At 36.9% G+C, this 26,768-nt stretch overlaps 4 protein-coding genes across 9 annotated transcripts; 1 reads left to right on the top strand and 3 right to left on the bottom strand.

Annotated features, from left to right (window-relative positions):
* Positions 1-2,362: 2,362 nt before the first annotated feature.
* TfIIEalpha (transcription factor IIEalpha) lies at positions 2,363-16,591 on the bottom strand. 5 transcript variants are annotated; one of them, XM_028176735.2, is made up of 9 exons: positions 16,399-16,591; positions 10,263-10,392; positions 9,296-9,412; positions 8,383-8,561; positions 6,865-7,091; positions 5,838-6,036; positions 4,502-4,637; positions 3,281-3,388; positions 2,363-2,594 (listed from the first exon to the last, which is right to left on the bottom strand). In XM_028176735.2, the coding sequence occupies exons 2-9, from the start codon at positions 10,384-10,386 to the stop codon at positions 2,419-2,421; spliced, it is 1,266 nt and encodes a 421-aa protein (XP_028032536.2). In that variant the 5' UTR covers positions 10,387-10,392; positions 16,399-16,591; the 3' UTR covers positions 2,363-2,418. The 5 variants fall into 5 exon arrangements, with proteins under 5 accessions (XP_028032536.2, XP_028032537.2, XP_089593017.1 ...); XM_028176736.2 differs by having other exon boundaries at positions 9,296-9,428; positions 16,399-16,540; XM_089736891.1 differs by lacking the exon at positions 16,399-16,591 and adding an exon at positions 15,382-15,540.
* On the bottom strand, positions 10,973-15,319 carry Nrk (Neurospecific receptor kinase). Its single transcript, XM_028176734.2, has one exon. It carries the CDS (start codon positions 14,891-14,893, stop codon positions 12,977-12,979), a length of 1,917 nt encoding a protein of 638 aa, XP_028032535.2. The 5' UTR covers positions 14,894-15,319; the 3' UTR covers positions 10,973-12,976.
* Positions 16,323-20,366, top strand: LOC114244826 (rab-like protein 3). Its single transcript, XM_028176738.2, has 6 exons — positions 16,323-16,462; positions 17,678-17,887; positions 18,283-18,428; positions 19,705-19,841; positions 19,915-19,969; positions 20,067-20,366. Exons 1-6 carry the CDS (start codon positions 16,417-16,419, stop codon positions 20,208-20,210), a joined length of 738 nt encoding a protein of 245 aa, XP_028032539.1. The 5' UTR covers positions 16,323-16,416; the 3' UTR covers positions 20,211-20,366.
* On the bottom strand, positions 20,355-26,393 carry BGRP4 (beta-1,3-glucan recognition protein 4). Of its 2 annotated transcripts, none has more exons than XM_089736895.1 (9): positions 26,369-26,393; positions 25,245-25,437; positions 24,490-24,644; positions 23,933-24,096; positions 23,178-23,299; positions 22,293-22,422; positions 21,281-21,429; positions 20,592-20,693; positions 20,355-20,505 (listed from the first exon to the last, which is right to left on the bottom strand). In XM_089736895.1, exons 2-9 carry the CDS (start codon positions 25,431-25,433, stop codon positions 20,389-20,391), a joined length of 1,128 nt encoding a protein of 375 aa, XP_089593021.1. In that variant the 5' UTR covers positions 25,434-25,437; positions 26,369-26,393; the 3' UTR covers positions 20,355-20,388. The 2 variants fall into 2 exon arrangements, with proteins under 2 accessions (XP_089593021.1, XP_089593020.1); XM_089736894.1 differs by lacking the exon at positions 26,369-26,393 and adding an exon at positions 26,129-26,276.
* Between the last annotated feature and the right edge of the window lie 375 nt (positions 26,394-26,768).

The raw sequence follows: 26,768 nt of genomic DNA, 5'->3' as shown, positions 1-26,768 counted from the left end.
AAATAATTTAAATGATAAAATGATAAAGCCATACCTTTTTCCAATGTGACGATTAGAGGGTATCCTGTTATTCTTTTCTATATTCTCTTAGTCTCTTTTAGTCTAGAAAAGGACAAAGTACTCTTTCTGTCTTTTTCAAATAAAATGGCATGCCTTAAAGTGTTTAAACCGAAAAACTAAAAAAATACAATTATTGTATTACAATATTGAAGTTTACCAGAAACTAAGAATTTTGGGTTGAGCCACTTTAATTCTAAAGGTACAAAATAGTATTGAACACGTGACATTACCCGAATAATTTTGAAAGTACATGGTTCCCATTAAAATGCTGTTAAAATGCGTTGTATTTCATTTAGACGGTCTAATGCCAAAACATCACGTGCTACCAATATACGAGAAATAATATTATTGCTGCTCTCGGTGAATAAACTCGGTGAAATGATTTTGATTTATTCATTTACAATTGAACAACTAGGAAAAAAAGATGAAAAGACATTTTGGAGGGACCGCGAGGAGCTAAATTGTGTGAATTGTTTTATTTTGTCTATTTAATGTTTCTTAGTTAATGCGTATTTAATATTTCTTCGTGTATAAGTGTAATTTTGAGACCGTCCTGGCCTAAAGGTTAAGGCGTCCGGTGTATTCGTATCTTGCAATGCACCGGTGTTCTAATCCCGCCGGCGGGTATAAATTTTTCTAATGAAATACGTACTTATCAAATGTTTACGATTGACTTTCGCTGTAAAGGAATAGCATCATGTAATACAAATCGAACCCGCAAAATTATTTTTTGTAATTACTGGTGGTAGGACGTCTTGTGAGTCCGCACGGGTGGGTACCACCACCCTGCCTATTTTTGCCGTGAAGCAGTAATGCGTTTCGGTTTGAAGGGCGGGACAACCGTTGTAACTATACTGAGACCTTAGAAATAATATCTCAAGGTGGGAGGCGGCATTTGCGTTGTAGATGTCTATGGGCTCCGGTAACCACTTAAGATTAGGTGGGCCGGGAGCTCGTCCACCCATCTATGCAATAACAAAGTAACGTGGGTTTATTAACTGTTTAGTATCTGTGAAAGTGCGAAAATTTAAAAAAATTAAACAAAACCGCTGGACGTAGCCTCTCGAAGTCTTCGAAAAGGTCTACTGAAAAAAATCTCAGTATATAATCAGCATTTTGCAGAGATTATATTTTATCCCATATTATCTGATCTCATTTCATTTCATTCCATGCCAATTGATTAATGCTTCAAATTAATCAAATCCATTTCACTCCATATTATCATTTTTCATAAAAAAAGATTAGGCTTTATGGCATGATACTTTTGCCTCTCTAGTTGGAAAAATAGAACTACTAAAGAAATACTCGATCGAAACGTTAAAACCCACTAATTTGTAACACGCACTCGCACAAATGTCATTCGTGGTACTCATTTCGGTAAAATTACTCGGTTACGAGATCACAACGTTAATATGAACTCGCACTCACAAAATAACACCGGGTACGTTTGCCGCTAGGGGCGCTGTTCCAATTGCATACAAATTTGACCAAACTGGCTCGCTATCGAGAGCGTTACAAAACTCGCACTAAGCACACTGGATTACCGGATCCAATAGATATCATGTTGCCTTGAAGTTGATGTTAATTGCGTAACGGTTGTCTCTTCAATCTTTTTTATTTTATTTTTTATTGCTTAGATGGATGGACGAGCTTACGGCCCACCTGGTGTTAAGTGGTTACTGGAGCCCATAGACATCTACAACGTAAATGCGCCACCCACCTTGAGATATAAAATTTCTGAGTTCTCAAGTATAGTTACAACGGCTGCCCTACCCTTCAAACCGAAACGCATTACTGCTTCACGGCTGAAATAGGCAGGGTGGTGATACCTACCCGCGCAGACTCACAAGAGGTCCTGCCACCAATAAAAAAAATGTGAGCCGTCACGGGACGCCTGGTAGATGTGAAACATCGACATTATTTTGTAAAAGTAATATGCAAAAAAGAACAGATTGTGATAGGAACTAAATATATCATAATGATAAAATAAAATATTACGAAAAAATAATTTGTTTTCAAGTAATACACAGGTTATGTGTACTGTAGTAAACAACACTGCATACACTACGGAGTATACACTATAGGTATCCGAGCTCAGTGTAACGAGAGAGATGGCTTAACGCCGGATCGACTGGGAGAGAATAGCACAGTAGATTGCGCATGGCGACGCGTCGCCACGGCATGCGTCGCCACGCCAGAAATCGGTTTTACGTGCGGCTATAGATGTTTCACATCAAAACTACAAAACTGAAACTAAACTAGTACCCTATGTAATTCGCCAGTGATATTCGAAATAATAATAATAATAAAAAAGATCTTTATTGGTTTATTACTTAGAAATAACAGCTAAGGCTTAATCTAATCGTACATGTGGCTGTAATATTCCTGATATATTTGAATGTACGTTTCCTTCTCAGTGGGCGTCATCTGTGCGATAACGTCGTCGTCGACACTTGTCAATGGCACCGTCTTACCGTTCACCATAACCGAGGGCGCGTTATCATCAGAATCCGAATCATCGCTTTCCATTTCAGCTGAAAAATAAAGCATATAAAAGTTTTTTTTTTTTTAGTTTAGTTTCATTCGTTTTGTAGAGTTAACATAACACCATTGTTAGCTCGGGCTGCCTATACCAATCTAAGATAACCATTAGAAATAGTTTGGGCACACAGCTACAAATCAGCGATACGCTGTGGTAACAACAAAATTAATATTATAGTAACACAACCTATACCTATTTATTTGTACAGTATACCTACATTTTTGTAGTAGATTAACGACGGGAAGATTTTTTTTAAGAACAAAAAGCATGAATTTAGTTTATTATTTATTGCAATTTGTTCATTCGATATTGAAAACAAATCTCTAAGTAAAAAAAAAACAAAATAGTGGATATTCATTTTTTTTACAAGTCCACGTATTATGTTATACTATGTTAATTGTTATTAAAGGGGTTGTTATTTGATGAGTTTTTTCATGATTTAATGACTTTATATATCCTGTATGGTCGACAAGCAGACGTGTGTCCCTTTTCAAATGGTTAGACAACCGCTATACCTACATTGAGACTATTGAGACTTCGATCTAATGTCTGAAGATTTAAATTTTTTTTATCAAAGTGTAGATGTAAAAATAATAAAAATATATAATTTTAAAAATTGGTTGTGAAATCCGAGTTTACTAACGATCGTACAACAAGTAGGTGATAAACAGAACTTACCGACAGCTGCAAGTTCATCTTTGAGTTTGTAAGGATCTTTCGATTCGTTGTCGCTGGAGTCTGAGCTCTCTGCTTCGAGACCCTTAACGGCGTTTGAGACAGGGTTTCCTGAAAGTTGATTTTAAAAAAATGTTACTCCTTTATGTATTTTCATACAAGTCGAATTCATTTTTAACGTAATTTTTTATTTATTTATTTTAAAAATGAAACTATTCACAACCTAGAATTTTTTCTTATCTTATGGTTGTCGGAAACGTGTTTGTGTGACAAGTACCAATATATGCAGAATTCGAAAATAATGATCTTTTACAACGCACAAATTCGTATCAGGGATCCAATAGGAACCCCACGGTTCTCTAGTTATCGTTGTTAACCTGGAGTGGATCAACGAGGTGATCTAGTTTTTTTTTTTAATGAATGACGGATTACTGGTGTCCTGGAGGCCTTTCCAGTTTCACTAGGACAGGTGGGAGAGCAAAGGCTCAGCCAAGAGGGGTGGGATTTGTTAACAGCTGCCCGAGCGCCTCCGAAGGAGACCCAACAACTCAAGAGCAGCTGCTTCGCGAATGAATCTACTACCGGATCGGAATCACGACCCGCTGAGAGGATCCGGTCGGAAACTCAGCGGGGTGATGTTTAGGTTAGGTTGCACGTCGAACTCTTTGCCGAGTTCGACGATTACGGTTACCGGGGCCCCTAAGCCTGCTCGTAGCGTTAGAGCTGAAGGCGTCTAATGCAAGAGTTATTAGATCTAATGTATCCGTAAGGACGTGTCTAGGGCGTTGGCGGTGACTGGCTCCTGCGTGATCAGGATTCGGGGAGTAGTCAGCTGCGGCAACGCTTAGGCGATTATCATGACGCATTGTTTTATCGAAGTTTTTATTTATTTATTGTTTAGATGTGTGGACGAGCTCACAGCTCAGCTGGTGTTAAGTGGTTACTGGAGCCCATAGACATTTACAATGTAAATGCGCCACCCACCCTGAGATGTAAGTTCTAAGGTCTCAAGTATAGTTACAACGGCTGCCCCACTATTCAAACCGAAATGCATTACTGCTTCACGGCAGAAATAGGCGGGGTGGTGGTACCTACCCGTGCGGACTTACAAGAGGTTCTACCACCAGTAAGCGTTCCGACGTTGACTTCACGTGTTTTAACGTTCTATTAAATACCTAAGAGACGCATATATCGTTAAGGAGCACAGTGGAAGGTCGTGTTTACCTGCGCTCGGTTGTTTCTCGTGTGCGAGCAGGACGGACATAATGTCGTCGTTCTTCTCCTTCCCTGCGGTCTTGACGCTCGCGGCAGTACTGGCCGCCTTCTCGAGGGCCGCGTCCGTCGAGTGCGCGCTGTCGCTCTGTCGAACAATACGAACCGAGTCAGCTTTGCGAACTTCAACAGACATTAACTTTACGAAGGCCGCTATAAGCCAATATTTCTGAACCGCATTAAGGAAACGCTCGATACAAATAAGTTGTTTTCTCTTTGTAGCTAATGTCATTGATAGTTTCGCTACAACTGATAGCTGCAGTTTGCTAATAACTACAGAGTGCCTCCGAAGGAATCCTAACAAGCATAAGCCAAAGCAGAGAAATTTAGTCGACTATATATATACTATATGAAGACATGAGTAGATGAAGAGAATATGATACGATTTGTTAATTTTGAGAAAACGGGCAAACGAGAAAACAAACTTTTGTTACTTGTAATTTTTCTTCGTACATAACTCTTTAATCACATGCAATTTCTAAAAATAGCCTTTAAGCCCGTAATTTTGAGGTCTAATATCGTTTGTAGACACATAACACCTTCATTCAATGTTGAAACTCGAAAATTTTAAAAATGGTATTCAGCCCATATAGTCTTCATATTATAGTCTATATATAGTCGACTGAATTTGTCTTAGCGAGTCCTCAGCTTTTTTTCTTCGAAGGCGTTCTGCAGTTATTAGCAAACTGTAGTTCTTAGTTCTAGCGAAGCTGTCAAGGACATTAGCTATATAGAGAAAACAACTTGTTTGTAAAGAAGTCAAAAGTTCCGGTTTGAGGGGCTGTAGCAACAATAGACTAATTCATTTAAAATGGCCACGCTCTCATTTTTGATATCACGAAAACAAAAACAATTTTTTTTATTTTTTTTTTTGCTTAGTTTGATGGACGTGCTCACAGCTCACCTGGTGTAAAGTGGTTACTGGAGCCCATAGACATGTACAACGTATGCGCCACCCACCTTGACATATAAGTTCTAAGGTCTCAGTATAGTTACAACGGTTGCTGGACTCACAAGAGGTCCTACCACCAGTAATTACGCAAATTATAATTTTGCGGGTTTTGATTTTTATTACATAATGTTATTCCTTCAACGTGGAAGTCAACCGTGAACATTTTGTTGAGTACGTATTTCATTAGAAAAATTGGTACCCGCCTGAGATTCGAACACCGGTGCATCGCTCAACACGAATGCACCGGACATCTTATCCTTTAGGCCACGACGACTTCAAAATTCTTTCGCGATCGACTCGGTCATGTTTGAGCCGGTCGCCGAGTCTGCATCGGACCTGTTCGTTGGAGGCAATGGTGCTCTCGACCATCCAGACGGGCCGCTCCTTGCGTAGCGCGCCGGCGTCCCGCGCGGGCTTGTCGTCTCCGATGGTGACGTCGACTCGTGTCTCTTCGACCAGCATGCCTTGGTTGCGCGTCGCCTCACCCGACCATTGCTCGCCGCCCGGACGCAGTGCGGATTGCTTTGACGTCAATCTGGACCAAAGACAAGAGAAATGTCAATCTTAACCATTAATACGTATTCACTTTGACGTCAATCTGGAGCTAAGAGCAAGAGAAATGTTAATCTTAACTATTAATACGTATTAACTTTGACGTCAATCTGGACTAAAGACAAGAGAAATGTTAATCTTAACCAATAATACGTAATGACACGTTGAACGTCATGTGGCTGTACGCTTAACGACGGAGGGAAATATTTTTCACCGAGCGGGTGATATTACTCGGTAGACAGACAGTCCGAATGTTCTAGTTCGGAAGCGAGGTAAAGGCATCTGTCAAATATCTTGTGTTGTGTGATGGCTACCGCCACACGGTCAACCGGTGGGCCTAGCTTACTAGGTATACCATTCGAGCAAAGCCAAAATTATGAAGGCAGTAAAGAAATCAACTTGAGATCTTGAAGATCAAAATTAGCGACTTTTACCGTCTAGTTTTTAAGATATTTTAAAAAGGTACGACTTCCTAAAAATATCTTGATAAAAACTACAGCTATCTATTGGATTTGAAAACAAAAGGCGTTCGGTTCGGCTAAAGGGCCACGCGGATCACTTCAACACGCGCTTTTGATAGCTGCAATTTGTGGATTGTAGGAAGCATTTACGTCGGAACCATCACGTGGATCACGGGTGACCCTTATGGCCCGAAAGGTATATTCAGGCCACAGTGCTCACCGGTGAATGAAAATACTCGATTTTTCATTTGGCACTCAACGTGTTAATAAATTTCTTAGTATAAAATATTTTCTTGGATATTATTTTTTATACTGATTTGATGATTATTCGAAATGACTTCCAAACTCACCCTCGTATTGTGTTAATATCGACCGGTTCTGGTTCCAGTATCTCTGGAGCCAGTTTGATGCCTTCGACCTCTCGCAATAATATGTAAAGCGTTTCCAGCTGCTCATTGAACTTGGCCAACAATAATCTGGAGTCTTTTTTTGGTAGCGCCGACATATCCTCGTCCACAACTGCACTGCAGAACGTGCATTGGAATTCTTGTGTGGCCATATCGTATAATTGATCTGCCTGAATTCAAGAAGAGCGATAACAATTTATTTTAGCCATTAAAATTCCTAATGAAATAAATAATACAAAAAACGTGTTTTTTTTTTAATTATTAAGCGAATATAATGATCTGTCGTTTGTAACGGTTAAGCAGATGTGAGGTAGGCGTGACGAGATGCAGAAATAATGGTTGTAATCATATAGTTTTCTCGTAATTAAAAAACGCTAATGTGATTTTATTGGTGGTAAGGGCGTTTTGTAAATTAGCACGGTAAGTTTTTTTTTTAATGGATACATATCTGGTGACCCGAAGCCCTTTCCAGCTTCATCAGGACTGATGGGCGTGCACAGTTTCAGCCATGAGGGTTGGGATTTGCTAAGAGCTGCACGAACGTCACCGATAGAGACCTAAAGCTCAAAGGCAAGATGGTGACCCGAAGCTCTTTCCAGCTTAATTTTTTTTATTGCTTTATTGATGGACGAACTCACAGCCCACCTGGTGTTAAGTGGTTACTGGAGCCCATAGACATCTACAAAGTAAATGCGCCACCCACCTTGAGATATAAGTTCTAAGGTCTCAAAGAATAGTTATAACGGCTGCCTCACCCTTCAAACCGAAACGCATTACTGCTTCACGGCAGAAATAGGCAGGGTGGTGGCACCTACCCGCGCGGACTCACAAGAAGTCCTACCACCAGTAATTACGCAAATTATAATTTCGCAGGGTTGATTTTTATTACAAGATGTTATTCCTTCACCGTGGAAGTCAATCGTGAACATTTGTTAATGATGGGTAATGGTAATGTTAATGCAACTGGTGTAGGAAGTCCAACATTCATATAAATATTAGCTTATCCATTAAGTACAGGCTCAGCCATGAGGGGTGGGATTTGATAAGAGCTGCGCGAGCGTCTCCGATAGAGACCTAAAGCTTAAAGGCAGCTGCTTCGCAAATGCATCTACCACCGAAGCGGAATCGCAACCCGCGTCAGAGATCATGCGGGAAACTCAGCGGGCTGGTGCTATGGGCTATGTTTCACGTTCGACAAGTACCTACGGCTACCATGCTTTTGTGCCTGATCGGGTGACGGGTGGATCCGTAAGGTCGTGACTAGGGCGTCCACGATAACTGTCTTTTGTATGAACCAATTACGGAGAGGGCAAGAGCAAGTGCGAAACAGCCACGTGTTCCGTTTTGATGGCAGCCCTTATACAATTGACATTTCACATCAAATCTGTACGTGGGTGGGTTAACCTGAGAAGAACCGTAAACTTGTTAACCGCTCTATTAAAAAGTTCAAATGATTCTTACTTCTAAATCTGTAAAGGTCTTCCCACAAGCCGGACACTTGAAACTGGCTCTGCTTGTAGCGTCACGCTCCTCTGTTTCTAACCGCTTCCTCATAAGATCTAATTTATACTTCACGACGTTTACGAAAGTCTTGTAGTTTATGAAATAATAATTAACTTTTTGTGCTTTTCCGTCCAGTCCTATAAAAAAAAACATGAATAATTTACAAGCCCCCTGGTTTTGTTGTGGTTGAATAAGCGTTTTGTATAATAACGTACACATGTTAAAAAGGAATAGTAGCCTTTTTAACAAGTAAACGTTTTTTTATTTATATATTTAAATTAAAAAACTTTGTCTTGATACATTATGTGAACCAGAGAAAAGATCGAAAATTGCGAATACGAATCACAAGGATAGCTTTAAAAAATAGTTCAAAAAACAAAAACATGTTTTATTAGTTAGCTGTACTAAAAAGTAGAAAATATTTATTTGTGTTTATTATGAAATATTTGTATTTATTATAGAAAATTTTTATTTGTAAAGTAAAACAAAGTGATTAAGAAAAAAAAATATCATAAAAATTAGAGGGGTGCTAGACGTCAATTATTTTATTAACAGATATTGGTAAAAGTGGTCTTTATAAAATATCTTAAAAAGCACTCCACGCTTTTTTTAGATTTTTTTTTTTTTTTCAGCGTTAATCCTGAAGATCTTGATCAGGATAATAGGAGAATTTTATTAAATTATTGTATTGTCATTGGTCCTTGATAGTGTGCAAGGTCTCGAATCAATCTGCCGTTTTGAAGGGGGATGAAAATCACGTTCAAATATTCCGTTATATAGTTACATACCAAACTAATAAAAGCGGGTAAAACAGATAAATATGAATGTTCTAGAAGTAAGCCATATTGTGGATATAGTAAACCAATATTACCTGTCTCCATTTTCAGTCTGACCTGAATGAATTTGTCATTTTTGAGAATCGAAATTCTTGCTCTTAGCATTTTTCTTTCAAATTTCAATAACTCACAAATATCGTCTTCTTTCATACCTGGAATTCAACAAACCTGTACAATTTAAAATCAATAATTAATATTGACCTCAGAATACATAACATATTCTAATCTTTATATAAGATAAAATATCCGTATTAGACTTGCTCACTGTTAGATATTTGTTCCCGAAAACGAAGATAGTTGATAGGTTTCGTAATTACTGACCCTAAATGACCAACCTTGTCGACGGTACGTAAGCAGTTGTGCTTATTTGGAACATTTGTTATGTTTTTGTACACTGTACCATACTTGTAATTCAAAATCAGCTGGCATGTTTTGTCCTACGGTTTCGTGTATCGTGGGGTTAGGGGAGGACTAAGAATCCGATGTCCGGTACGTTACTTGGTAAATAAAGTTTTTAGTGCCTACGTTGATAACAATACAAACAAACGATGCTCCAGCAATATCTTATCACTCACTATATTCGGCCAGAAGTTGTTGATTTATCGAAAATATTACTACTCAATTTGAGACATGAATTTGAAAACTCAATAGCACTGTTGTTTCAGGTTACTTTATGTTATTGAAACATAAAACGATAAGGCAGAAATAAGCAGGACCCAAACGGTACCGGCTCAAAAGTCGCAACTGATCCTATCACTTAACTATAATAATGGCTTCGGTTTTTGCGAGTTTTCGACATAAGTGAAACCACTATTAAGGCTTAATCTGGCGTCTCACACACGAAAACTGTTGTGTATTTGAAACGTCGGCAATAATATAACAACAACAAAAATGCGAGATTAAATTCTGAAAGTAGTTTTAATTCCATTTAACTAGATATAGCTCTGGTTTTAGGTAACGTAATAGGTATATTAATATGGCAGATTAGATAATATTTCTTACATGGATTCCTGACCAGCATATCAACAATGAGTGCATCCTCTATTGTGTAGAAGCCTCTGACGACTAATCTTGCTAGCTGTTTTAAACTACTAGGAACTTCAGTCACGTAACGTTCTTCCGTCATGTTTCACTGAAATGTTTTAGTCATCAGTTCAATGGGCATGATATCATCATGAATTGATTACGAATTCCAAAATTATCCAGTTCCCGCGCACCGAAATTAAAATTTCACATAAATTCTAGTGACAATACAGCGAGCTATATTTATTTTTATTTAATGCATAGATGGGTGGACGAGCTCACAGCCCACCTGGTGTTGAGTAATCACCGGAGCCCATAGACATCTATAATATAAATGCCGCCACCCATCTTGAGATACGAGTTCTAAAGTCTTAGTATAGTTACAAAGGCTGCCCCACCCTTCAAACTTACTGCTTCAAGGCAGAAATAGACAGGGTGGTAGTACCTACCCGTGCCGGTTCTTCGAAGGCGCATCAATGGGGGATCATGTCAAGATAGTGTTCAATTTAATCTACAATGGACAAATCCTGTCCGAGCGTAGCTGGACCGTTATGCTATCAGCGAACAGGTAGTGTGAGGTTTTAGTAGTGTAGTTTATGGGAATGATACCCCGCCCCGCTTAGCTGCTTACTATGCAGTTAAAGTGGGGCGGGGTATCATTCCCCTACAGTAGGAAAAAAAACCCAGTAGTAGTTTCATAATTTATTCTTAAAACATACAGAAATTGAATTAACATAAAAATGAACGTTACTTTATTGTTAATAAATAAAAATTAAACATGCATTGTGGTAGGCTAACAAACACTTCTACAAATTTATTACTTAATCTCGTTGTCTTACTTCATTTATACATGAAAATTCTTTTCAGGATTATTCAGGATTTCAGGAACAACCCGACGCTTAAAATCTGGTCAAACTTGTCGCACATTGTCTGGTAGGTTTTTTTGGTTTGATGTTTTAGTAAAATGTACCTAACATTTATTGTTTAACTATGTACTGTATGTAGGCTTAAGTGAGTAATAATTTTCATTTGAACATCCATTAACCGGTCATTGATACCAAAAATATTGTTTTCCTATTTATGTATTTACAATAAAATTACTTTATTTGGTAGCGCATGTACCATTTATTTTATTATCGTTATATTATAATATCATTCTAATAATGTCAATTATATTGTTTAAGCTGCGCTCTGGACGCGTATTATAATAAAATAGTATTATTTTTAAAATACCACAAGAATGGATAGCTACAAAACGCGATTTGTTCGTTCATTACCGTATTTATTGTATTTAAATATGTACTTATCTAATAAAAGAAACTTACATACAACTGTTCATTACAGCTTGGCATGCTTTTAGTTCTATTGATGTGGCCTATTGATCTCGAACGGATGAGCACAGCCATCGTGACTATTTCTGACATGAAGCCGTCACGCATACTGGTTTGATGGGTTGGACAGACATTATACAAGAAAATTGAGTCTTCAACCTCGTAACCTCGTGTCTCAAGAAGGACAAAAACATTCAAGTTTTTCTTTACACATTTAATGAAGCTGCGATAACCACTTAACATCTGACAGGCCATGAGCACGTCTATCCGTCTGTAGAAATAAAAAATGCCTTCGTTGAGAACATCAAAATGTTTAGAATTAAATTATAACATTCCTATTAAGATCAGTCTTCGATGTATCTATTTCTATTTCTACAACAAACAAATAAGAGGCAGTCTATTTAGACATTTTGAAATTAATAATTATTATTATGCAAAATAAATGTCTATGTTAACAACATTCAAATTGAAATTTGTACATTTATTATGTGCTTTTTCATAAGATACCATGACCATAGGGAAAAACTACATGTTTGGCAAGAGAGCATTTTATTTATAGCTGTATTATTTTATAGGCAAAGATAGAAAAACAATTAATATTGAAAAAAATTGTAAAATATCAAAAATATCTATACAACCACCTTGCAGCCATTTGACATCTTGAATTAATTACATTATTGATTGATTTGAGGATTTATTTTTTAATTAACTCAATTAAAAATCATTGTAATTTTTAAAGAATACATTATTTCATATTTTACTAGACATTCACAGATCCTCAGATTACAAAAAAAGCATAAGTGCTACTTTTAGAATTAGCAATTTTCAAGTTTTACATTTATTAGGTCTAATATTAATTATTTTTCTGTATTTAAGAGTTGAAATTATACAAAAATATACTATTTTATTAATAACATTACTGGTTTGTAATGAAATTTGCTTTTAGAGTACTTATTGTGTTAGGTTTATAAATAATTTGTAAACTTTGAACCAATTTGAGCTAATGTTATAACAAACAAGAATCAAATGAAAAGGAACTTAAAATACCTAGTCTTCTTATACATACATTTTATGTCAGTCTTCAGTTATGGACAAACAATCAAAATGTGTAATAAACATACAATATCATGCATCGAAGAAACAACTTAATGTGTTTACAAAATCATTTGTTATGTGTATAATTGCCTCATATCTAAAAATGTTTGCCATAAATAATTCTGATAATGAACCATTTTTTTCTTACCTATATAAATAATTGGCTCATTATTATTTTCATTAATAATTCATGATTTTGACTTATATCATATCACTTAGCTGAACTGTCACCCTTGCTTGTTTTGAATAGTACTTTGAACACACGCATTAATGTGTTCGACCTCTTTCTAAAATTAGCTGAATGTTATCTAGTGTTTGATAAATTACTCTAAAATTTGGACGATCACTTGGATTATGATTCCAGCATTGCTTCATTAAATCATAGACACATCTAGGGGTATTATCTGGGCAAGCTAAAACATTTTCATCCTTCAAAAATCTAACAACTTCCTCATGGGTCATACCAAAGTATGGTTGTAAAGCAAAAGAAAATATCTCCCACAAGCATACTCCGTATGCCCAAACATCAGATTCTAAGGTGTACTTATTGTAGAGTATACTTTCAAGCGGCATCCACCTTACTGGGATTGCATCATGTTCATCACCCTTATAATAGTCTTGTAAATAAATTTTGTGTGAGAGTCCAAAGTCTGCAATCTTTACAACCATGTCATCATTTATTAAACAATTTCTAGTTGCAAGATCACGATGTACAAACTTCCTGTCCGATAAGTACAGCATTCCTGATGCAATCTGTCTGGCAATGTGAAGAAGATCTAAGTGACTTAATGGTGCAGCAAGCAATCGTAGATCTTCACGGTGTTCTACTGGTGCAAAACTAGTTACAGTACTGCATGCTCTTAAGTATTCATTTAGATCACCTTTTCCCATGTACTCAAAAAGCAAACACATTGGGCGTCCTATAGCACAAACTCCAAGTAATTTAACAATATTTGGATGGTCAAAGTCTGCAAGTAGGCAAGCTTCTCTTTCAAAATCCAATTGTAAATCATGAGAAGCTTCATCTTTAAGCATTTTAACTGCGACCAAAGTAAACTCTTCATCTGGTATAAGACCTGGAGCTTTTGCCTGAAATACTCTACCAAATGCCCCTTGACCCAAATCACGAATATAAATTATGTTATTTCTTGGAAACTCTAACTTTTCTAACTTAGGATTGAGTTGTGCTCCAGTTGTATGGTAGGCAAGATTACTTGGCAGTTTATCTAAATCTATATCCATGTTTTGTAAATTCCTGCGACTTGAAACATTGCACTTAGAGTAATGATTTTTAACAATATAATGACATAGTAAAGCTATTCCTGCTATAGCTAAAACACATCCAAGGCCACCTATTGATAATAATAAAACAAATGTGGGTGTAAAGTAATTCTCCATTATTAAATTTGATCCCTTAATATTGTCTTTCTCTTGACTTGAATTAGCACACATTGGTATCTCACAATACTGCCATCTCACGTTTGGATGCATAGTGTAACACCAAGGCCTACTTTCTTCACCACCAGCATTTCTACAATAATTTGAAGAGTTCTGCACTTCTGGAAACACTAATGGAGGTCTGGTGTGTTGATGTGGAAATTGCGATTCCCAAGCCTGACAAGCTAAACCAGCTTTTGTTTCATTAATTACACCTTGGTAGTAACGGCCATTACCTTTTACACAGGTTGTAGTCACCTGATCAAGGTCCATGTCAGTAATCCCAATATTATTACAGGAAACTTGAGTGCCTTTACCACTGTAATGTGGTAAATTTTCGCATTCTGGTAATCGAAAATGACCCCTAGATTCGAAAAAAACTCCTCGTTCTTTTTGATCTTCGATCACTATCCAGTCGTTATAACAAAATTGCATTTTAACTGCCATACAGTCTTCATAACAAAGTGGTAAGGCAAAGTATCCGACACCGTCCTTATTGATGCACTTCGGAAACGCATAAGCACAAAGCAATCTTTCAGCTTGAGTCCTGCATGGTTCTTGGAGATTTGAGATCATTTCTTTCCAAAGGCCACTTGTTATCTTCTCGTTGTCGAGTCCGCCAGTGTGGTTGTACCATACGTAGCCGGTAGAATAACTTTTACATACTTGCCCATTGTATGGACCACAATATAACTTGACTGATTTTGAGAGAAGCAGCAAAATTAACAGCTCGATGAACAGGTCCATTATGAATAATGTTAGATGGTTTTAGACTTCTCCGTAACATCTTACAGTGATCTTAACCACAACATTGTCAAAAGACAAAAGTTATCAATGGCGGACAGTGTATAAAGTTATGTCTGTATCGTATCGATTTTATGATTGTATATTTTCGTAAGCTTTGACTTCCGAGTCCAACCAATGTTCGCGTTCGCTCGACTTCAAGCTAAATTTTGACGTATACTGCTTGAATTTTGAATAGATACCTATTCAGTGATAGTGGTATATATTTATAGGTTAATCTGTTTAATTTAGTTATATATTTATGTTTTTCTATTGAAATAAATTGTTGATCACAAGACATAAAATCATTATTGTTTAAAAATTTGAAGTCTTCGTGGCGTAAAGGACTAAGACGCCCGGTGCATTCGTATCGAGCGATGCGATGGGATGTGGTGGTGCTCGAATCTCGCAAGCAGGTAGGTACCTACCAATTTTTCTAATGAAATACGTACCTACTTTACAAATATTCACAAATTACTTTCACGGTGACGGAATAAAATCATCTAATAAAAATCAAATACGCAAAAAATAGAAGTTACTTATTTACTGATAGAAGGGCGCCTTGTGAACTCACACGGGTAGGACCTACTCTGCCTATGTCCGTCGTGAAGCCGTCTCATGTCGCGTAAATTAAAATACAGTATGATTTAAAATTATACCGAAAATGAACCTTTACTTCTACTTATTTTATTCGACGAGTAAATGAAAAAAAAACTAAAATGAACACGCTGATTTCAGTAAAGTAACGTTGTCTAAAAAAATTTAATTGATAATTAATTGGATATGTATGTTTTATAAACCGTTTTTCATAAAGCCAATGAGATTTAATAAAAACAGGCTTACTTAGCGGTACATAACTTCATGTTGATAATAACTCGACTATCAATTTAACTCTATTCTATTCTCTAATAAATAAACAACTTCGGAGCAGTCGACATAAATATTAGTATTAATAATAAGTATGTTCTGATAATCGAATGACAAATAGACTAGTAGTAGTAATGACTTATTTTAATTTAAAACTAATAATTTTCAACTTTTTGTCGGCTTTCATTAGTGTCAAACATTGTTATTAATTGATTTTACATTTAATTTTGGACTTTTTTACTTTCGAAAGTTTGATTTTAAACATTTTCTTGTATGCCTTAAATATTCGCGTTTCTTTTTGCGGTAAGTTGTGGATGTTGTAGCGCGCGGTGCATTGTCTATTTTCAGTATATACGCTTAATTTAAACGCAAGTTCGGAGCAGAATAAAACGTATAAAACGTAACGTTACCTTTTACCTTTTTTTGTAAGGTCGCCCCAATTGAAATATTCCTAATCGAATGTATTAAGTCGAATAATTCGATTGGAAGTTCATAATCGCGTATCGTTAGTTGGTAGTACTGAAGGTATGAAGATGGTAGATTAGACATAGACAATACTGACATTGTGAATTTGTCAAACATTTTTATTTGCAAACACTTACCGACAATTTCTTCAATGAATGGCTGCGATTGAGAAAGTGAAGGTTGTGGTCCTCGGTGATTCAGGTATGCTTATTTCTTCTAATTTCGTTGTCGTCCATTTATTATAGCACATACAAGTAGGCACATAGAATTTCACAAAATAACAATACGTTTATTATAACGCTCCGCCATGACACCTTAATGATAGCCAACATTACAAAAATAGGTGCGAACGTAGTGGTCACATTCGATAATATCGATATGCGTTTACAATAATGAGACAGTTGACTTATTGTTTTTTAGTTTATCTGAAGTTTTAAAAATTAAAATTTAGTTTATCTCGTGATTATCCATAGTCGAAAACGTATTATAACATTATTATAAATTAATTCATTAATATACTTTCATAAATAATAGTAGGCAGAAAAACTTTTATTACATTTGAATAGACATCTACGTAGTATTGACGTTAGACTTTATAAAGAGGGTGTGCTAGAGCTAGTCGGCGCTTTGTTTCCACTTCCCACCCCATTTGATATGATTGTACTATATCTAGAATAGACTTCGGGACTTAAATCGTTCACGTTAGTGAACTCGTTCACTAAATCTCGTTCCGTAGAGTGAACTTTGTGCTTAGTGCGAGTTTAACGCTCACGATAGCGTAAAAATTAACCCGATTTTGTATGCAATTGGAATAGCGCCCCTAACGTAGGCAAACGATCCCATCCCATACAAATATGAGCTAACTTTTACGCTATCGAGAACGTTAAAAAACTCGCACTAAGCACACTGGTTACTTAAAATCGTTCCGTAGTTCCTTTACGGGGAATCTATTCTGTATAGTCGTACTGTACATGGTTACAACTCCGGAATCGAAACCTTTTCAATTACAGCAGAAGCGATTTCATTAAAATTGCGATTTCTTCATACTTCAGACAGACTTAAGACTGATAATAATAATGTGATAACTAAACAACACAAACTAAAATTAATTGAAATGTCTAGTTACCTAGTAGGTATACCGACTCGCAAAATGTAAGAGAAAGTACCTATTCTGAAAATAATGAAAATGTGTGAATGAGTTCATTAAAATTTAATTCATTGGAACGAATCGCTCGCGAGCTACACAAATTTAATTTAGTATCTTTAGATTACATAATTACTATATTTTATAACGAATTTCGATTTTATTTTTGTCATAATTTCCGTAATGGGTTTTGCCATCAGAGCCATTATTTTAATTTAATTAGATCGATATATTTTGTATGGTTTCGAAATAATAAAGCATTTAAATTGTAGGTGTGGGCAAAACGTCTTTAACACATTTGATAGCACATAATAAGCCCATTTTATCGCCGGGATGGACGGTCGGTTGCTCTGTGGAAGTTAAATTACACAAATACAAAGAAGGAACACAAGCCCAAAACACGTTCTTCGTAGAACTTTGGGATGTCGGAGGCTCAAATGGACATAGAAACACAAGAGATGTGTTTTACCAACCAACACATGGTTTGTTATATTAGAAAAATATGTTTTAATTTGATTTTTTATGGATGAACGAGTTCACTGTCCATCTGGTACCACCAATAACGACTACAAATCACGTCGACATATACCTAGTCGTTTGTCAACGTTCAGACCAAAACACATGATTGCTTGGTGATAAAAAAGGTCTTCTAATCGTGTGAGTTCATACGCGACTCATCTACAGTAATAATTTAAATTTATAAAATGCATAATACACGATGCAGTTCCCATGTCAAAGTTGTATAAGAATACTTGTTAAGTGCGTATTTATCATGGGTACATATGCAATCTTCCCGATAACAGAAGACATATCACTCCTGAATAACATTCTTAGATAAATAGTAGAAGAGTTAAAGCGTTAATTAAAAATATTTAAGGAATCATATTGGTGCACGATTTGACGAACAGAAAAAGTCAAGTGAATCTTCAGAAGTGGCTCGCTGAAATATTGAATCAGGACAGTTCGAATCCAACTTTACAGCATGTAGACGTCGATCCGGAACAGTTCTTAGGTTCCACACAGGTCGGTTTTTCGGTTCCAATATCTAAGTATTATTTTATGAATATAATATATTATTTCAGAATATAGCGAGCCCAGCTGTGTAGCGCGTTGGTTGTCCAAATGATTTGCCACCCAATACTTATAATATACTAAAGTGGTGGATGAAACGCGATTGCATGCAGCTGAAATGCGAATGTTGCGATGGATGTGTGGAGTAACGAGAATGGATAGAATACGGAATGAATATGTTAGAGGAAGTCTGAAAGTGGCACCTGTGACAGAGAAGCTGAGAAGTGCGGGTTTGGGATGGTATGGACATGTGATGAGATGAAATGAAAATGAGGTTGGTAAGAAAATGTTACTATGAATGTGGAAGGATATAGAGGAAGAGGTAGGCCTAAGAAGAAATGGATGGATTGCGTGAAAGACGATATGGGTAAGAGGGGAGTGGGCGAAGAAATGGTATAGGATAGAAGAGTAGGAAGGAGAAAACATGTTGCGCCGACCCCAGGTAACTGGGAGAAGCGCAGGATAATGATGATTGACTTATAATAGACTATAAATAGGATAGAATAGATAGAATTTAAATAGACTGTCCATTTTTTGCCATTTTTTTTGTTGCCTTTGACCTTGTGGGCTAACGCGCGTACGGCCCACCTGATGGTGAATGGTTACCGTCGCCATTGGACTTCAGCAATGCCAGGGGCAGAGCCAAGCCGCTGCCTACCGATAAGTACTCTCCACAAGCCTCGTTTGAAGAAGGACAAGTCAACGCGCTCGGGAAACACCATGCCATAATGCCCTCAAAATACTGTGTGAGCTTAAACGCATTTTTTGCCTCATTGACGCGGTCCGTTTCCTCACGTAGGCATAGAAGTCAGGGCTATTCCTATCACGTGCGGACGGGTAGGTGAGCTCACGGGTACAACCTGAGAGAATTAGCTAACACTAGCCCTAGCAGGAGCAGTGCTTCGCAGAATCTACTACCGGATCGGAATTGCGACCCACTGCGAAGACCCGGCGAGAAACTCAGTGGGTTGTGTCTGGGTTAGTTCGCTCGTCGAAACTCTTCTTCGTAATCGACGAACTCGATGAGGATGGTGACTGGATTATCTTGAAGGCATCATTATATTGTATATGTAGATCCAGCAGTTCCGCTGGCCATAATTAACCCACAGGCTGCACGTGTAAAAGCTTTGGCAATAATAATTGAACAACGTCACCTTGTTTCGTAAATAATATGTAAAGTATGATTTGATTCGACAATAAATACGTAATCTGGAGAGTTCGATTGTAGATTCCGATTTTAGTGATCGGGACTAAATACGACGCTGCGGAGGAAAAACAAAGGAAAAATCAATATAGAAGACTCGCTAGTAGTATAGCTGAACAATGCGGCGCTGACGAAATATTTGTAACCTGTCATCAAGCAAGGTAACCACTGAAAGCACTCTGCTGTTTATAAACATGATTTTCAGTAACGCGAAATTGAATTATAATATTTCAGATCCCTAGCTCCAGGCTCTACGAATTCAGTGAAATTAACAAGATTTTTTGATAAGGTACTTCACTTATAAAAATTAGTAATCATTGAATTGGAATTTTATATTCATATCTAGTAGAATACATACGTATCATACATTTCAAATATATTTGCAGGTAATTGAACGTCGATACTATTCGCGAGTTAGTCCATTTTCAGATAAAAGACGTATTCCCCCGTACATCATGGCTACGTCAACTCCTCTTTCTAACAACAGACCATCTCAATATATGAGTCCAAGGTTTTATCATATGGATTAAAAATATTTGTATTGCCTATATTCAAATCATTCCTTATGTTCGAAAACTAAAAACATTTTTTTCCTTTCGTAAATTGGAGCAAGGATGAAATATTGGACGCAGAAAAAAAAATTGTTTTATTGTTTTGTTAATTAATAAAATCAGTTTAATGCAAAATTTTGAAAATTTATTGAATTATTTATAACGCCCAAACTCGAACGTAGTCTACTTGGAGGGAAGCGTCTTGACCATCATTAACGTTCAAATTCCACGTCGGAAGCCAACCGCCCTGGCCATTCCAGAAATCTGTGGCTGCCTGTAATGTGATGAAAATAGTAATAAGTAAATTACGTTTGTTAAAAGGCTTTGCAGTTGGTTTTAAAATGTTTTGCTGGTACGTACCATTGGGGAATTGTTCCACCAAGGCTTAGGAATAGGGTTCTTGACACCATCAGGGAAGAAACCATTGGTGCCTCCGACAGCTAAGTTGATTATGAGATAGAACTGAAAGTTTAACAATCAGTAAATAGTCTTCCTGTGTTTACATTAGAGTATTTTAAAGGATAAAATATTAAAAATAGGCATAGACATTTACTAATCAGATATATATATACCTATATAAGTATATCAGTCTCTAGTTCCTACGGCATTGGGACTCCTAGGGCTTTACTCTTAGGGACCGTTTTGGGCGGTATGTGGTTTGTACTCTATTATTTATTAATGTTAGATTAACACTTTTCAACTGAAGCGTATATAAATACAATCCTACCCATATCCAATCGACTAGCGAGTGCCCGTGTATTTGGGATGATGGGTTGTAAAGACGATAGTCTATATAAAAATAGATGGTACCCAAAGAAGAAAACAGCTAATAGCATTAAAATATATTGCGTCCGTCTTAACTTATATTTATTTTAAAGAGAATGTAGACTGGTAATCAACAAGACACTAAATTTAATCTTCGACGACATCTGTGAGTGAGTTCAAACCTATGCAAGTCAGTCTATATAGCGTATCTTGTGTTCGTCGTTTGTCAAAAGCAAATTCAGTAGGTATAGTTACATTTTTGTGGGTGTGTCTATTATACGTACTTTTTGGTCGAATGGCGCCATCTTACTTCCATATCTCCACGGGTTATGAATACCGGGTCTATTGTTGAAGCCGCCGTATTCCCAAAAGCCACCATTTCCAGGAGCGACGCGACCGATCTCAGAGTCGTCAATTCTAAAGCTTATGAAATCTGCGAATTTGGTTAATATATAATTACTTTCGTAATTAAATTTTTGGCGATAATTGGTATTGAGCCATGAATTCAATAATAATAAGAGATCTTTAATACATTTCCAAGATTATCAATTTCAATATTTTTTTGCTTCTATGTTGATCACGAAATCCTCAAGCTACATTGGACGAAACTTCTATATCATATTTTAAATTTTTTAGGGTTATTATATTTATGAGGCCCGGTCACTACTCGAAACCTGGTGGACTGTGCAATTGACTGATTTAATACGAAAAAACCAAACTCGTTTTGTAGTAATATTTGCAATGCACGCTCTGATTTTGACGATGAATTTCAATATTTTATGCTATTGCGATATATGTATTCTAATATATGTGTATATCTATTATAAATTGAATACAATGGAAAAGGATTCATGATAAAATAAAAACGACGCATCCGAAAAATAGTCTACCCTCTCTATTTAAAAAATAATGGTAAGTAAACCTACCTACGCAAATTGTAATTAATATAGGTAATAAGAGAGTATTTTTGTAGTAATAAAACTAGTCTATTTTTAGATACGGTACATACATATAGCTATTTAAACAAAAAGCTATGTTGCCAAAAAAGTATGTACTGAGATTATATCTAAATTACATTGCATTTCGTTTTTTATTTATTTTTATTTAATCTATTTTTGGAACGTGTATTTGAAGTATCCTCTATAACCAACGTGCAATTTGTTATTGAGGCAAATTTTTATTTATATACTATTTCATCAATTATTATTGCTCTGAAAACATGCACCTACGTGTTTACGTGAAATACAATGAAGTTTAAGTAAGTGTAGTAGGTACGGCTACATAATAATAATTAACCTGGTGTCCATTCCAGTTGGTAACGATGGAAATTAGTGTCGTATCCGGCGCTGTTCCTTCTGACCCAGTGCGCTCTTTCCCATCCGCTTAGTCCGGGGAAAGGTCCGTAGTGGAGTGTCGAACCAGCTTCCTGTGTAACACATAATATCTTCGTAAATTTTATCTAACATGGACCATTATGAATATTCTTTAGAACACGCCGAACACTTTATTTGTTGTATAAGAGCAAATTGGCAACATGAGTTCGATGTCTCATGCATATTGTGTAGCGACAGAAATATACAGGATAGTGGATTACGTTACTATTCATTTTGCAGGGTGGATTTTTATTAACGTGGAAGACGTACCTCTAAACGCTTGTTCATAATTATTTATTTTGAAAAATTGGCATGTACCTATGCGTTAGTACTTGCAACCAGGCTGAGTTGCAAGAATCATGAGAACTTGTATTATACTTTATCGCATCACTCGATACGGCGGCATAAACTTAATAAAACCGGTAGACAGCGCTTTATACCTCGATCTTCGAAACAAATGTATTTTTTTTTTCATACCTTAACTGATAGCTTTGAGAGGCTATATCAGCGTAACCTTAACTAGTAAGTGAGCTCACGGGGCTCAAACCGGAGTGATGCTAACACTGACCCTAGCAAGAGCAGTGCTTCGCAGAATCTACTACCGGATCGGAAACGCGACCCACTGAAAAGATCCGGCGAGAAACTCAGTGGGCTGTGTCTATGGGTTAATTCGCTCGTCGAGCCCTTCGTCACAATCGACGGGTTCGACGAGGGCGGTGACCGGATACAAACGTACTGAGCATCTTACCTATTAGTATATGAATTAGAATGAACATCGAATATAAACATATAAAATAACAGTAATCACCTGTGTACCAATGTGTAGACCGTTGAGGAACATGTTTTTGTTGCCTCTGGATTCGACAAGGTCGATTTCCCCAGAAGCTGGCCATGTGCCGTATTTGTTGTATGCAGGCATCAACCAAATTGCTTCAAGAGAAAAAGAAATATTAAGCACTTGCCTTTACATTCAGTTAGGCATAGATAGAATGGTCGGTAAATCGATTTTATTTTTGTCGTAAAGTAACTTTTAATATTTTCTTTTTTGTAAAATTTTTATTCAGCTGTGGTTTTAAAAAACCAAAATATTTAATTTGGTATCGCTTTCTCTTGTTTGTCAACGGTTTTTTTAACACCTTTATATTAACTTGAAGTTTGTGTATTTATTTGGACCGGAATTCATTTAACGAATTTTCTCCAAACTTTGCAAGCGTGTCAAAGACCGATGCTATTACATATTTTATTACTTTATCCTAATACCTACCCGATCAAAAAAACCGGAATAGTAAAATCTTAAAATTTAGTTCGGCTATAAATCGTGTTTTGTTAGTGTAAAATACTTATTTGTTTAGTAGCTGCTGAGGATCAGTTGTGTTATCACCGGTGGCCGGTGCTTGGGAGTCGAAAAAGCATCAAGAGTGAATCCGGGAGATCTGCATGATGGCGGCTTTGCGTTGCCCCGTCGCGATCGGATATTGGTCGATTTTAATAACGTTGAAAATGACAAGCCTTATAGAAATTTAAGTGAAATTTTATTACCCTAAGTCTAAAGATGGAACTCACCGGGCCAGAGCCAATCTCCAGCAGGCATTTTCGCTCTAACTTCTACTTTACCATACTGGAAGCTGAAGGAATTAACGGTGCGAATACGTGCACTTTTAATGGGGTTCAAAATATTAGTGGGGGTACCAACACGCTCGCAACCGTACCATTGAGGGTTAGTGCATCTGGAATTGTAAATGTGCAATTGTATAAGTAAGACAAGTCAACCGCAAAAATCCCATCCCATCGTTGTATCATTATATTGGAGTAAACGGAAGATATTTGCCATTGTTTCTTCATAACACTTGCATTCGATAACTATTTTTAAATGTAAATAACAATCTACATTCTTGTAGACGTATCTTCAAAGTTATTGTAAACAATAACTAATATTACCTACGTTATATTTAATGCATTAAATAATCGCTGTTGTCTGTGCGAGAAAATGGCAATATGTTTATCAGCTTTGAGAATATAATTTGATAAATTTCGGTTTTTTTTTGCGTAGAAATATAGGCTAGATTTTTTTAAGTAGGTATTGGTTCTTAGACCGAACACTACTGTATGTAGATACTTACCTATCGGCGGGTGCGCCTCCTTCAATGTTCAAACGACCGCTATGTAAAAATGCGGATCCGAACTGGTCGGACGTAAGGGACGGCCGAATGTACAGTAGACCGTTGTTCGTGAATGAGTTAGTTCTATTGTTGTTGTAGTACTGGAACTCCCAGTTCTGAAAAGGAGTCGACAAAAATACATCATCATTATCCTGCCCTTCTCCCAGTTACCTGGGGTCGGCGGAACATGTTTTCTCCTTCCATACTCTTCTATCATATACCATTTCTTTGCTCACTCCCCTCTTACCCATATCGTCCATCATGCTATCCATCCATTTCTTCTTAGGTCTACCTCTTCCTCTATATCCTTCCACATTCATAGTTAACATTCTCTTACCAACCTCATTTTCATTTCGTCTCATCACCTGTCCATACCATCCCAAACGCGCACTTCTCAGCTTCTCTGTCACAGGTGCCACTTTCAAACTTCCTCTAACATATTCATTCCGTATTCTATCCATTCTCGTTACTCCACACATCCATCGCAACCTTCGCATCTCTGCTGCATGTAATCGCCGAAATAAGTGTCCATTTTAAAAGCTGAAATAGGTTCCTACACGTTGAGCATCAAACTTAGATATTTCGAAATAATTAACAATAATGTGTAATGTAACATCTTCTTTGTACGAGTAGGTAATCCCTACTCGTAAGATGAGTCTTAAATACAAATGAATTTTTTCGTCGCGTTTTGATAATTCGGTCATTTAGGTACTTACACCACCTCCGGCTAAAGTGTTTTCGTGCTGCCATTTCTCAAGGTCGAAGTCCACGAAGTCATCAGCAAAAATGAGTTGTCCGGAACACACGGTCACAGGGGCGTGAGTACCGCTCACCGTCGTTACGCTGGGTGTGCAAGCTTTACTCGCTGTTATTAGGGCAACTACGCCCAGAGTTAACAGCCACATACTCCTAAAGTATAAATAGTTACCTAAATAATAACTTTATTTTGATTGCCCTTGTTGGCAGACGAGCATACGGCCCACCTGATAGTGAGTGGTTACCGTCGCCCATAGACTTCAGCAATGGCAGAGGCAGAGCCAAGTCGCTGCCTACTGCTTAATACTCTCCACAAGCCTCGTTTGAAGAAGGACATGTCATAGCGCTCGGGAAACACCGTGGAGGGGAGCTCATTCCATAGCCGGATGGTACGTGGCAAAAAAGACCTCTGGAAGCGCACTGTAGATGAACGCAGCGGTTCCAGATAATATGACGACTGCTGTGTGCTGATAGTGGGAAATTACTGGTGGTAGGACGTATTGTGAGCCCGCACGGGTAGGTACCACCACACTGCCTATTTCTGCCGTGAAGCAGTAATGCGTTTCGGTTTGAAGGGTAACTATAGTGAGACCTTAGAACTCGTATCTCAAGGTAGGTGGCGGCATTTACACTGTAGATGTCTATGGGCTCCGGTAACCACGTAACACCAGGTGGGCTGTGAGATCGTCCTTCTAAGCGAAAAAAAAATATATGTTTTCTCGATTATAATTATATCAACTATATCATTAAAGAACTAAGAGTATTATTAACATTATAATAATATTAGGGCACAATTTTAAACAACAATTTCATGGACACATAGAAAAATAAATAACTTACATACCTAATTTACTATGTGGTTGTTATGCAAAACGAATGTAAAACGAACTTGTAAAGAGCTGTGTATTTTTTATTCATTTTATACGCAGATTAAAATCAAGATTATCAATCAATATGATAATTATGTAAAGCCAATTCAAACTATAATTATAATCGGTATTAAGTCTGATTAACTAAAAACACAGTGGGAGATTTCTTAGAAAAGTCGAATGTACCTAATAATGAAAATTAAATATGTACCTACCTGTTCTTGGTTTTAGATTTAATCACAAAGTATTTCGTTTACTGAGTTAGGGGTCAACCGCGTTGATTTATCACACACACTACAACTAAATCCAATTAGCAAGATATAATCACAAAATAATTATTTATTTGCTCATTTCTGATGAACTTTCTGTTGCCGAATACTTGTTCATTTCGCAATAAATAAACTAACTGTCTGTGGGAAAATCGATGAATTTGTTTTCAGCAAATCTTTATGAGTCAATTGAGTGCTGATGCTGAGTCAAGCGGAACTGGGTATTAATATTGACTCATGGATCGGTCTAACCAAATTCGAGTTACACTCAAGATCACCTCTTGTGACGCTATTCATGCCACCGATAAAAAATCCTTAAGGTCATCATAGTCCATCGGAAAATATT

Source organism: Bombyx mandarina, chromosome 22 (assembly GCF_030267445.1).
Source record: "Bombyx mandarina strain Sakado chromosome 22, ASM3026744v2".
In the NCBI taxonomy this organism is placed as follows: domain Eukaryota; kingdom Metazoa; phylum Arthropoda; class Insecta; order Lepidoptera; family Bombycidae; genus Bombyx; species Bombyx mandarina.
The sequence above is the reverse complement of the archived record's forward strand: the minus strand, read 5'-3'. Positions and strand labels throughout refer to the sequence as shown.

Excerpts from the sequence above, each read along its gene's own strand:
- BGRP4 (XM_089736895.1), bottom strand. The coding sequence starts at position 25,433 with ATGTGGCTGTTAACTCTGGGCGTAGTTGCCCTAATAACAGCGAGTAAA. Across the intron at positions 23,300-23,932 it reads TGGAGATTGGCTCTGGCCCG|CAATTTGGTTGATGCCTGCA; the intron begins GTGAGTTCCATC and ends TTTCTCTTGAAG. Across the intron at positions 20,506-20,591 it reads GGTGGAACAATTCCCCAATG|GCAGCCACAGATTTCTGGAA; the intron begins GTACGTACCAGC and ends ATCACATTACAG.
- LOC114244826 (XM_028176738.2), top strand. The coding sequence starts at position 16,417 with ATGGCTGCGATTGAGAAAGTGAAGGTTGTGGTCCTCGGTGATTCAG. Across the intron at positions 17,888-18,282 it reads GTTTTACCAACCAACACATG|GAATCATATTGGTGCACGAT; the intron begins GTTTGTTATATT and ends AAAATATTTAAG. Across the intron at positions 19,842-19,914 it reads GTAACCTGTCATCAAGCAAG|ATCCCTAGCTCCAGGCTCTA; the intron begins GTAACCACTGAA and ends ATAATATTTCAG.
- TfIIEalpha (XM_028176735.2), bottom strand. The coding sequence starts at position 10,386 with ATGACGGAAGAACGTTACGTGACTGAAGTTCCTAGTAGTTTAAAACAG. Across the intron at positions 7,092-8,382 it reads AGACCTTTACAGATTTAGAA|GCAGATCAATTATACGATAT; the intron begins GTAAGAATCATT and ends TCTTGAATTCAG. Across the intron at positions 3,389-4,501 it reads CGAGAAACAACCGAGCGCAG|GAAACCCTGTCTCAAACGCC; the intron begins GTAAACACGACC and ends ATCAACTTTCAG.
- Nrk (XM_028176734.2), bottom strand. The coding sequence starts at position 14,893 with ATGGACCTGTTCATCGAGCTGTTAATTTTGCTGCTTCTCTCAAAATCA.